This window comes from Spea bombifrons, chromosome 7 (genome assembly GCF_027358695.1).
Source record: "Spea bombifrons isolate aSpeBom1 chromosome 7, aSpeBom1.2.pri, whole genome shotgun sequence".
NCBI classification, from domain to species: Eukaryota; Metazoa; Chordata; class Amphibia; order Anura; family Pelobatidae; genus Spea; species Spea bombifrons.
The window spans coordinates 11,785,043-11,798,152 of record NC_071093.1 but is presented as its reverse complement, the minus strand read 5'-3'; the positions used below and the strand labels follow the sequence as shown (position 1 = coordinate 11,798,152).

At 36.5% G+C, this 13,110-nt stretch overlaps 1 protein-coding gene across 1 annotated transcript in view; it reads right to left on the bottom strand.

Moving 5' to 3' along the window:
• RAPGEF4 (Rap guanine nucleotide exchange factor 4) overlaps nt 1–13,110 on the bottom strand; it is an 85,833-nt gene that overhangs the window by 270 nt on the left and 72,453 nt on the right. The window contains exons 22-30 of the mRNA XM_053470505.1: nt 12,432–12,578; nt 10,701–10,798; nt 9,697–9,822; nt 8,815–8,993; nt 7,263–7,353; nt 5,008–5,058; nt 4,534–4,621; nt 3,574–3,638; nt 1,704–1,758 (exon numbers count right to left, since the gene is read on the bottom strand). Coding sequence (XP_053326480.1) covers nt 1,704–1,758; nt 3,574–3,638; nt 4,534–4,621; nt 5,008–5,058; nt 7,263–7,353; nt 8,815–8,993; nt 9,697–9,822; nt 10,701–10,798; nt 12,432–12,578 — 900 coding nt within the window. The remainder of the gene's footprint in view (nt 1–1,703; nt 1,759–3,573; nt 3,639–4,533; nt 4,622–5,007; nt 5,059–7,262; nt 7,354–8,814; nt 8,994–9,696; nt 9,823–10,700; nt 10,799–12,431; nt 12,579–13,110) is intronic.

The following is a 13,110-nucleotide window of genomic DNA, read 5'->3' as shown; positions in this document are numbered from 1 at the left end:
CAATAACTGTGATTTATATTAAGCGCCTTAAGTATTATAAGTGGGTGGATATATTTTAAGATGGAAAAGAAGAGTGAATACGCTGGTAACATTGGCATAACTACAGGGACAGCAGTGCTCTCAGCTGTGATGGGGCCTGTGCCTCTAGGGGCCAGTGCGACACATGCTGCCCCTTGTTCCTGTCTCCTCGTACCAGTTCAAAATAGTTTAGAAAGGGCCCTTCTGACCTGGACTGCACCGGTCCTGGTCAGAAGGGCCCTTTCTAAACTATATTGAAATCAAGACTGCTCGTACAGTGGTAAGCAGGGGCGGGAGGGAGGTGGGATTTATGTATACAGTATGTGTTTGTATTTATGTATGTATGTGAGCATGGATGTGTACTTGTGTGTGTGTGCATGGATGTGTACTTGTGTGTGTGTGCATGGATGTTGTACTTGTGTGTGTGAGCATGAATGTTGTACGTGTGTGTGTGAGAGCATGGATGTGTAATTGTCTGCGTATAAGCATGGATGTGTAATTGTGTCCTGTGTGTGAGCATGGATGTGTACTTGTGTGAGTATGTTTGTGAGCATTGATCTGAACTTGTGTGAGCGTGGATGTTGTACGTGTGTTTGTATGTGTGTGTAAGCATGGATGTGTAATTGTGTGCGTGTGAATACTAGTAAGTGTATGTAATTTGTGTAAGTGTGTTTACATATGTTGTATGTTGGAAGGGGGCACGGAAAAGTTGTTTTGGGGCAATGATGGCACAGACCAGCTGTTTAAGTTTGGGGGCCCCAGGGCAAGTTTTACAGAAGGGCCTGTGGTTTCTAGTTACGCCCCTGGCAGGTAAAGTAACTCATAGAATTGACTACCTTCCGCATGATGTGTGGGGAGAAGAGGATGTGATTGATAGTGATGTTGTGTGCGTTTGGAGGGGTTGGAAAGGCTGAAAGATAGTGCTTTGTGCAGGTAGGCAAGGGACTACTAGATATTGTTTTGTGTGGGGAGAGAGAATCAGAAAAATAGACAAAGAGACAGAGAAACAAGAAATGAGAGAAAAAGAAAGGAAGAACGAGATGAGGATGGAGGTTTATTCACTAAATGAAGAGTTGACAGGAGAGTCTACAAGAGAGTTGGGTTTTCAGTTCCCTTATTTAACCATTCATTAAAATTGGCAGGTTTCTCCAGGAAGAAGGGCTTAGCTCGTCTTGGATGAGGAGACAATGGATGAGGAGACTTTGAACAAATGTAATTGTTTTAGTTATACATTATACATTTACATCAAGCTTTAAGAGGAAAAAAAAGAAAGAAAAAACAAAAACATTATAGAATTGTAGAAGAAATCATCATCTAAAGAGGCGAGGAGCCAAGTATCACAGGGAATCTTTTGCTAAACAGATAAGTACAAACTCCAGGTAAGTAAAGGAGTTCTCAGCTTTCTAATCACAATAATATATATTTAGTGGTTTGTCTTAATCAGATTTCAAATTCTGTTCGATATTGACTCTGTTCTAATTTCAGTGCAATGCTGTCCAAATAAAGGCCATACCAAAATCATTTGTCAATTGGGCCAATTGTGATAAAAAAAGTGACAGGTGTCACAGGCCCAATCGGATTATCTATCAATTTTCCAGTTCATATGCCCCACCCCTTGTATTTGTTCTCTTTTTGGTAATTTAGGCACAATGTATGGAGCACATCGGGCAGAAGATGTAACTTACTGAAGGGCAGGCTTCGGCAGTATCTCACTGTCCTCAATGTATTTGAAATCATTCTCTACAAGAAAACAGAAGCAAAGATGTGTGATGGAGCTGTTGGTGGTTTATCATGCAAAATAGACAAATAGATGAGAAGGTAAAGAGTAATATTGCTTTTTTAGCTTAATGTAGGTGGATTAATCAGTTCGACCAGAGACTGATTAGGCTACGATGAAGCAATGAGACATATTTGCTTAAAAGTTCATCTCCGAGACTTTGCTGTATATTATGAATGGCCAACTCGCCAAAGAGCTGAGCCAGCAAAAAACATGAAACATCACTGACTTACGCAGAGCCAACTCAGCCTCACCAAGTAGAGTGGGTGTTAATTGTCCTGCAAAAACCTGGGTTAGTGAATACACCAAAACGTGTACTGGTGTCAAAAAGAGCACACGTGAGACTCCACTACCCAAAATGAATGAAACATAGTTTAATGTATCAAATTTCAGTCCTCTTCATAAGAACCTTTCTCAAGACCAAATACATTTAGAGACTCATGTGTTGGGACTCTGACTGATCACCAGGATGATCCCATGGGTAGCGGTTCCTGGCCACGGCTGCGCACCTGGAGCTACTCGACTGGCAGTGTTGCTAGCTTGTGTTTTAGATGTAGACACTGAATTATTGCACCATATTAAGAGGGGAAATAATGTTCACGTATCTGAACATAACCGTTATTTTCAAGTGTTACATTTCATTTTCTATCTTCCTCGCACGGCTAATTATAATAACATATTCTATAACTACTTGTTACGATATCCTGCAGCTGTTCATATGAGACAGCTATTTATAACCTCCCTGTTACACTGAGTCTCGCTCAGTACTCCAATGCAGTCTAGTGCCATGTCACGAACATTTAAAGCTTATGCAATGACCTCATTGTTGATATAAATATCCACATGTTCACTAAGGATATGTCAAGATTTTTGGCGTTAGTATTATAAACTGGCCGAGGAACTGAAACCTTTTTTACCCTTCAAACAAGGGACGTGGGGCTGAGACATCTCAACTAGTAAAATGAAACACATTGGCATTAGCCACGGCATCAACTTGAGCCACAAAACTGTTAATTTAGAAGCCATAACTACACCAGATAGGTAAAAGACATTTAAAAAGGGAATGTTTACAGAAAAAAAGTATGGGTATACTATTGTAACAGTATTCGAAATAACCCACAAATGTATACTTGCTTGCAAAAACAAAAATTCAATTCTTAATTTAAAACTCAAGGCAATAGAGGACTCTTAAGATAAAACTATTGGAGCACAAAACATATATTCACATTTTTTAATAGTATAACATACTATATATATCATGTATATATATTCTATATGGTTCTGTAATCATAGCAATTTGGCACCGGGTGAATAACAAAACCGTGTTGTCAAACCATTAATCCCCACTTAATAGGAAAGCACATAACGCTCACCCAAAATATAGCACGCTAAAAACCCACCAAAAATATCTTCTACAAAATAATCGCAATAATATTATCTTAGAGAAAAATGCAAAGCTCTAGAGATCCTCACTCACTGTTACTTCAGCTTAATGAGCCAAATAGGTTAAAGATATGTTTGATGTTAAATATATCAATTAGAATTAATTTACATAATGACTTTACTTTAACTGTGATTTAGCATTACAAATTAGACATGCTCACAGATGGGATAGTGCAAAGTGTGTACCTAGCATAAACTCTTTATTTTAATCTCCAGAACGGCATATGCTACCGCGGGAGAACTGTATCAGGACGCAATGCAGAATGAAATCCCCTCCTTCGCCCATAAAGAACATGTAACGTCCGACTTAGCAATTACTGCAAACAGATACCTACCATTTTCTCAAAGTTTACTAAATTATCAATAAAGGTTTTGTTCCCCTCATGGGTGAAAGTCATATCTGTGAAAAGAAAGAAACCAAATGTACATTTACTTAATGTGATCTTATCGTGTCGACTTAAATATAAATATAAAGCAAAGCATGAATGTATATAAGTATTACTATAAGTATATACGTAAAAACGTCCCCCTGCATGGTCTGATAAGGGCCAAAATGGGGTCTTATAAGCTGCATATACTGTTGTACCGCTTGTAATTACTTTGACACCGGTCAAAATAAATACATCCCCAAAAAACAAATTCAAAACTGTCAAATAAATTGCAAAATCTTAAATTCTGATACATTATAGAGGAAACGAGTATATGTTTCTCATCAAGTGATCCTCGCTGGATTGGATGTATCAGGCAACCCTGATTTAATTTAAAAAAGTATTTGTTCCTTTCGCATATACATATATATATATATATATATATATATATATATATATATATATATATCACATACAATTGCATTTTACACTTGACAGCCTGTTTTCTCATCTTAAAATATCAGTTAATTCTAACTTTTATTTATTTAATCCTTTTCAGTGCATTTTTTTATCTTATTTTGGCTGTTTAGCCAGCTATGGGATTTAAAAATATTCCCATAATGACTATTACAGATGTTGGCCATTTGATCAGAAAAGTTAAGTCTTTTCACTACGCAAGGCTCAATTTAAACAACGTTTCATTGGACATTTCATTTAACATTATTACAGTGTTATTTTATATCAATAGCATAAAAAATGATTAAGCGGTAATGTACAAAGAACAGATCTGGGTCAACATTTTACATAATAATCCATCACAATGGAAACCAATACGCTGTTACTTCTGATTTCTCTGCATTTAGCACCGTAGACCGGAATTACTATACATGTGCTATGTTAGGTTATCTATAAGATTAAGCATATTACCTTTAATAAGTAAGGGTGTAAATGGAATGATCGGTGGGTCCAGCTTAGCTACAGTAAGTCTGTAAGCTCTGTGGTTTCTTGAGGGGTCCTTGCAAAGAAAAATAAAATAAAAACATTAACCACCAGAAAATAGCTTGAATAACACAATAAATCCCTGTTATTCCTAGTTCACATATTACATTTCTGAAAAGGTATTCTAATGATATTACATGATAAAAACAACTCTGCTGTGGCATGCCTTATAACAGGTGGCAAGTACCTCCTTCAACAAGATGATCTCTTTCCTACCGATACGATATCTATGCATTCTAAAGATGGTAGGATAGACAGCAGAGGTCAAATGGTTCTCATAAACTTTTATACAAGTGAATAAAATGACGACACGCTGATGTAATTTAAGTGCATGTACATGTCATTCTATCTTCAATAACACAATTCAATATGAAGTCCCAAAATAATATTTTAATGACTCACCATTAAATTTTCGAATTCTGCATATATCTTTTTAAATTTGCTTGGCAGTTTCTGTTAAAAAACATATACATGATTAGCCAGTAATATATAATTAATCATACATGTTTATCTACTTTAGAGGAATTCAGACATATGATCAACAATAATTTCTAGCACGTTTCGCTTGGTGAGTTGCCAAGGAGCATTATTTTACCATTAAATATCACCTGACTACTGTATATTTTGAATTAGAAAGAAGGTTGATATGTTGACGAGGCGTGTGAAAACAACTACAGAAAATATTTTAATACAGAAAATATTATAATACTATCCGGGTTTAGTCGGAGAGTCTGGGAGAAGCACTGCTTCTCCGGGTGAATCCTCCGGGTCACGGGAGCGGGGTTCTGACACGCCTCACTCCCCGCCCATTTCCCACATTAATGGAGGTGTATCCCATGACATCAGAGGGAACGCCCACTGACATCAGCTTGACCGCCAAATTGCGTCATTGAGACCACCCACTGACATCAGTGGGTAGTGGAGGTGGAGCCCAAAAGTTCTCAGGTGTGTATGTATGTATGTGTGTATATGAATATGGATATATATACATTAACATTCAAAAGTTTGGGGTCACTTAAAAATGTTCTGGGGTTTTAAAGGGAAAGCAGATTTTGTCCATTAGAACAACTCTTTTATTTAAGCAGCTAAGTGACCCCAAACTTTTGAACAGTAGTATATATATATATATAGTGTACATATACATTATATACAGTACATGTATACATTTGTATATAGTACATATAGTATACATATCCATATATAACATTTCTACAGAGAAATTCGCTGTTATGTTACTTGCCAATGGACTTTTCTATTTCCAGTTGGAAAAAGGGCACAGGAAAGATGAGGTATTCAGTGAATTATTACATTCATATTTATGCATATTTTTCTAGCTGTAGCTAACGTGACATAAAACGAAGCACAATTATTATTTTCTGATTTGCAAGAGAAGAAAACAAAATGCATTCTTTATCTCCATGCATCTGTCAATGATAATTGCATTGTAATATTCACAAGCCAACTGTGCAAACATTGAAATACTAATCACATTGGCATTATGACTTATGAGCAACAATCAGTGCGACTAGTAAACATTTTCCCATCTAAATTGTCTAAGCAATAATTGGGAAATGAAAACTAGTGTGAATGATTAGAGCGCACACCCACAAAAATATGGCATATTGGAGCTGCTGCTTTATAAAAGAGAATATGATTCAGCGTACAACGGGTTATAACGTCAAAAGCTGTTCTCTGTTTGCACCTGTGTGTAGTCTCAGTGATCTCATGATCTTACCTCCTTCACAATATGGCATATATGATATATTTTTTTTATAGTAATATTAGATATATTAATATGTTATATTAATATTACTATTATTATGTTATGTTTTTTTTTTTGGGGGGGGTGTACATGCAATTTTTGTGTCCAGGGATGCCTGGAATCTAACAGAAGGCAAAAAAATGTGGCAAAATGACTTGTCTAAAGTCACTCTACATTTCATTTCTACCATATTGTTTAGATTATTACCCAAAAATATACTTTTTTATTGTTTTTTATTACTTTTAATATATTTAGTTTTTTTGTTTTTTTTTTAAAAAACGCTCAATAAGTGTTTGACTAATCATAGTAAAACACTCAAAAATGTGTATACATTCTTCTAAATAGTAAAAGTAACAAAAATACTTTTAACATGCAAATATATATATATGTTTTAGCAGTTAATAGAGGGCATTAAAAAATCGCACACTTCCATACCATTAATGTGAAAATGACATAATCAGCTGGATGCCAATCTATCACCGGTAATTTAATAGCAAACCCATAGATTGCAATGTGAAACAATAGATAAAAATAGATTTATTCAACACTCGCTTTATCTCCAGCTTGGAATCCAGCCCAATGAGCATACCCAGGAACTTCAGAGGGTAGGTTATTCATAGTTCTGCCTCTGAGGGAGTGGCTTCATTAGGGGCGGAGCTAATCACACACAGGGCAGGCCTAGCCATGGTCAGCCTTGGGAGGGGCGGGGCTAGCCCAAGATATATTAAATGGGTTGGGAATAGTAGGATAATTGGGCTAAATGCTACTATCCTGCCCTGGAGAAAGAGGAGGGTGGCCCTGAGATCTGGGGATCACTCGGAGACTCTGGATCAAACCTGGAGATCTCCCGGCATTGCCAATGAGAATATGGTTTAAAGATCTATTTATAACTTACCTCCCACGTGAGAGAAAGTCGGCTCACTGCCACATTGCTCATCCCCATAACAATGGCGAAGAACGAGTTCAGGTTTTTATATTCTTTGCAGCTAAAAAAAAACAAGTTTATTTATTTATTTTCAAATTAAATTAGGTAAAAATGCATACACAACAGATAGCAAATGCTTGAAGCAGTGTAGATGGTGTAAATGCCAAACACGCAACGTAAATTGTTTTTGTGTCCAGTACATGAAACTAGAGGCAACTTGGCCATCCCAGGTTACTGGCACAGGCTTAGCGCACTCAACATTTCCTGATCTGGGCCACCCTGGCTGTATATGAAACACACTGTGACGCAGGGTTGAGAAGAACCCTTAAACATCTAACCCCAAAGATGGGTCTCATCAGTTTTACTAAAGATGCAATACAGCATCCCCCTGAATTCAATACTAGAGGTACATGTTTGACAAGTAACTGAGTAGCAATCGTAGCATAGAAAAACTGATATAAAATGTGATACATTTTATTACAGTAAAACAATATTACAGCAATATACCAAATGGTGATGAACCATCGTCTACATTAAACATCAGACTGCATTAAACTTTTTTTACAATAAACTTTATCTGTACATTCTACACCTTTGTGCCAAGAGTTTCTAACTTATATTCAACTGTTAAGCCAATGGCAAATAAGGTCCCTTTAAGAATAACCTAGAAAAAGTGGCTGATTTGTGCCAGGAAAGCTTTTGTCTTGATAAATATGTTACTCTGAACTCTCAGTGGGATCCCTAACAATAAAACACACATTTTAGCTTTTTTTTTATATATTTAGCACCAGGTTAAGTCTAGAAACATTAAAGTAAACATGTTTTTTTTTTCTTTCTAAGACTAAATTAACCACATTAAAAGGTTAAACACATGACGTTAGCCAGCCTGAGCTTCTGCATTTAGCATTTAGTTTTTTTTTTGTGTCTTGGTTCCTTGCGCCTTTTCAGATTTTGTGTTTAAGATTTTTTATTTCATTGTCTTTGCAGATTGTTATATTTTTAATTGGTCGTAATTAAGTATTTTCCTGGATCCTGCTGTTGATGTGAACACATTTTGAAATGTATTTCTTTAAAGGATTTTTGTTTCTTTTCGCGCCCCGCTGTTTTTTCAAGCTATAAACGGCAGAGAAAAACACCTTTAACATTTTTTAAAATGCAGTTGCTGTGAAGAAAAAGATTTCAAGAGGAAAAAGCAGCCATCTGAACAGCAGGCTTAAATAGGCAAGCCATGGGAGTGCAATACCAGGCTGTCAGAGGTCATGCTGTTGGCCTTTGGAATCCTACTGTGGATATGTAGACAGCCCAGCCTAAGCACAAATGATTTTCCTGTAGAACATGAAAAATATTTCATTACATTATATCTTTATTAAAAAAGTATCCTTGGAGGAAAAAGCTATAATATATTATAAAAGGCTATAATGCACCAAAAGTGAAATCCACTTAGCGTACAAAAAAAAAAAAAAAAAAAAAAGAATGCTTATTTTTTTTCTCCTCCTCCGTGAAAATTGCCAAAAGTACTTACTGGGCCGCAATTTTAATAAATTTCTTTAAGAGTTGAACGCGCTTGCTGAGTTGGGAGCACAGGCAAACCTCAGTCACAACCCAGAACTGAATTTCATTGAAACGTCTCAGGAAGAGGTCCAAATTTGCGGTAGTCTTTTTAAAATTGTGTCTCCCAAATGTATGGTATATTAGCTCCAGCTGGAATGAAAAAAGAATGGCAGAGGGCCTTATTATTTCCTGTTTACCGTACACCTGTGTATCCAGGCCTTCCTGTTTCAAAATGAACATTTAAGTTGTAACGATCGAGCTGTTTACATACAAGAAGAATCATATTTTTCATATTTTTTTACAATCAGTAACGTTGTTTACCGACAGAGACAGGCGGACATGCTGGCTCGTTCTAAGATAAGTTGTTGGAAATGCATCAATGTGACAATAAGGGGATGATAATTATTTCCAAAGAACCTTTCTTAGCTAATAAGAATAGTAGAACATGTCTGAAAAGACTTCCTGAATATTTGCAGTAGTGGCCAGGTATAGAACCTGGAAGATGTGAGTGAACTGGTCCAAAATTAATTGGTCTTGTAAGCTCTTTAGGCAAACAATGTCTCCAGAATCCCACTAAAGCATACAAGCGCCTGCTAGTATAGTAAGCAGCTCAGGGCTATACAAGAGTAACACCTCATTAGTCTTTTAAGGTGGCAACTATTTTGTATAGATGGACTAGTACAGCTTAAATGATCTAAGAATGAGCTAAGCTATGAAACTAATTCTTTGGGTTTTAGTATACTAAACTGTTGTACCAGTTAACTGTTCTTTAGGTAGGTAAGTTTCGATCAATCATTTAAACGACAGTACAATATGAAAATCACATTATAATAAACAGACACAAGTTACATACCTCATGCACACAGTTGAAGAGGTCCCAGTCGTGAATGGTCATCTGGTAAGCTAGGTCTTTGGAGCTCATAAGTTCAAAGGTAGACATGGTTCCTGTGGAAGGTCCCTCTTGTTCTGGCAGGGGTGTCTAAGAAAAAATCAAAACCACTTGGTAATGGAATAAAAAAATCACTAGTGTCTGAGCTCAAAACTATATGATATCCATGTCACATATTCGTTAACAAAAGATGTTCTTCATTATTGTTTTCATGTGTTCACTAAATTATGTTGTAATTGGCTTAAAAATCACTAGTCAGAAAAGAAGAATTTGAGACATTTTAAGAAAAGGAAGTAAATGTTGCTTATCTCTTAGTAAAAATAAATAATATAAGATAAAAAAATTGGATCTGCTAGCACATGACCTTAGTTAAGAAAAAACCCTTATTCTGTGCAAAAATATCTAGTTTTATGAATGTGATATTTGGTAAAAGGCAATTGCTATATGAAATGTATTTTTTTACCTTTATAAAAAAAATCTAATAATGCATATTATTAATTAAAAAAAATATTCAGTTTCCCAAATAAGAGGCTGATCTGGTGACAAAGAAAGCTATTTTTTCCAAGCAAAAATAAAAATAAATAAAATTACTGTAACGAGAGAGAGAGAGAAAAACTGACATGCAACCAAAACTGGTGTCCTTATGCCTACTGCCTTTTTCCTGGAAATGTAAAAAAAACCCTTAAGCATGCTCACTTCCTCTTTTTTCTATGATTACGTAAACTGTTGCGATATTTCTTTAATGTGGATCTGTACTGGAAGGGTTCCAAACCGTGCTACTTACTTTGATTTTTGTATAGAAATTACAACCTGATATATCTACGAAGCAAGTACCATTGATGGCCGCCATGTAAATTTTCAAGTTGACAGCACAGGTTTTCAAATATATATGTATATATTAAGGTATATCTGACAGTTTACATCAGGAGAAAAACACTACAAGAATCAGGCATCCAATTTGTACATACCAGAGAATCAAACTGGTCTCTGGGACAAGCAAACAGACGTCCATTCACGCTGAGAGTCGTAAACACAGAGATGTCGTTTGGTTTCAGTACCACTTTTTCTGCAAAGAAAGGAAAAAATCGATTCACCTAATGTTGTAGTAAGTTATTGAAATACAAAAATATAAATAAAGATGGTTTGTGCGGCGGTGGATGCACTGATATGAAGACAAGGTCTTTCCACTCGGCAATTCCACTCATTGCCAATGGAGATGTATCCTCTGTGTTCATCCTTTTGATCCAAATACTTTTAGGATTGCATGTAATTAGCTAGAATACGTTGTTACAATATTGTGTGTAAAAATAGTTTTTTTCCTCCAGCCATTTTACGACTGTGGACATTCATTTTACATATGTCAGTGACATAAAGGAGTGAATTAACCTCATATTGAGAGTCTGCCTTTCCACAAGCACACTTGAATAACATGTATATTATAACACCATTGGATTCATTCTTTCGGTACGCTGTCTGAATGTAATATTTCCAACCCCGGTATTGGATAAAATAAACAGGGTCAATCAAAGGGTTCAACTTATTTTTTTTTACTCCGCTTGGCAAATAATGAAGTAATAATAATTACAGAATAATGAGGTTTAAAGAACTGTTTAGGATTTTTCGATGTCCCATAGCGGGACATGTTTTTGTATCGATGCACACTGTGTAAAAGGGTTAATGATAAATAATTTGATCTGCTCGCTGTGCTTGCACAATTGCAAAATGATGTATAAAAAGAAGTGATGATATTTTTAAATTAAAGGTTTATTTATCCCTGTTGAGATGTTCTGCTTGCATTTGCAAGGCATTTGTCACCATCCCAAAAAAACATTGTCCTCTGCATTGTCAAGAGTATTTTTGATGCCGACAGCATTACATATGATAACATCTGCATGCAAAATGGACAGGCTTGTAATTCTTTAATTACAAGTCTATTTTAATGTTTAAAGGGCAAATGTTCAATTCCAGAAATTATAAACACATATGGAGGAGGCAACTAAAGCAATGAATGATGTTACTGATGATTACTTAATATATTGTGCATTGTAAAATGTTTACTTTGCATACAAAGACAGAGAAACTGTAAGTACTGTTGGTTATTTTAATTACTTCCAACACCTACAGTAATTCCTACTTGGCATATGTTCGTGTTCTTAATTCCAAACGAAAAATGCCTTTTCTTCTAAAACAAGGTATAAGAATTCAGAATTCATCAACTACCAATTCTCTATGCAAAATGCATAACATGATGAAAGTAACTGCCAACTGGCTGCCATTGTTCACTCTCAGTATGGTGCGGGGGGGATTAAAGCCTCATGAATTCTAACCTGTTTATCTATATTTGTTAAACAAGCTCCCAGAGCCATCTGCTCAATAACCTGATGACAGGGGCAAATTGCACGCTGGTGTCGTTTTTGTAAAGTGAATAGTTTTCCTCCACAGTGCTAGCTGATCATTTTGGTAATATTTTGGGAAATGGCAAAACTGCTACCCTATAAGGCAACGCCGTCGCTGTCTCCAATATACGTCTACTTCCAGCACCCAGCTTGGCCTATTTACTCAGTGGGAGATCGTACTGTTGTTTGTAATCAACTGAAATTACTTCAAACGCCTTTTATAAAAGCAGTGCTATTTGTGTGTTTAACCTTGGGTTTTTAAATTATTTTCTATGAGTGGAAAGAATGATAGCAAAACAGTACCTCCTGCAGAACTGATCTTTACGAGAATCAAGCTTTCCTCCGAGCCCAGTTTATCGGCGACAGCAGAGAGCACCTCTTTAACGGAAGCTGCGACTTGGACGCGTATGGTTGTGTAGGTATGGTCAATACAGTAAACCTTGAACAGAACTATGGAAAAAAGAAAGGAAAACACTTGTGTAATATATCGCATTTAAGTTATACAGAGTCACCTGGTATCACTTTTCACAGTAACACTTTGTTATTAACAGATAGCTTTCACATATGACATCTGGTTACAGTTAGGAGTATGTGTGCAACTGTCAATGAGTGAGTGTACGTCACTGAGTGTCCTAGAAGTGAGTAGGTGTTTATGCACCTGTGCATAAGAAGAGTTTGTATTACTATCAATGTGTGACTTCATGTGTACACGCCAGTATACCTGACCCGGAGTCTCTGGGTAAGGCTCTCGTCCTTGGGTCTCCTGGTCTCCTGGCCCACTCTCCACCTACTTCCCTTCTACATCCTGCCCACTTCCTCTCCCAAAAATGCTATCTGAGGCTAGCCCCACCCCTATGCACAGCCAGCCCCTCCCCTCACACAGCTTACCAGAGTTAGCCCCACCCATTTCATGAAGCCACTGCCCCAAAAAAGAGAGAGAGGTCCGGGTAGACTATACTGGGAAGTTCACAGGTATGCCCAT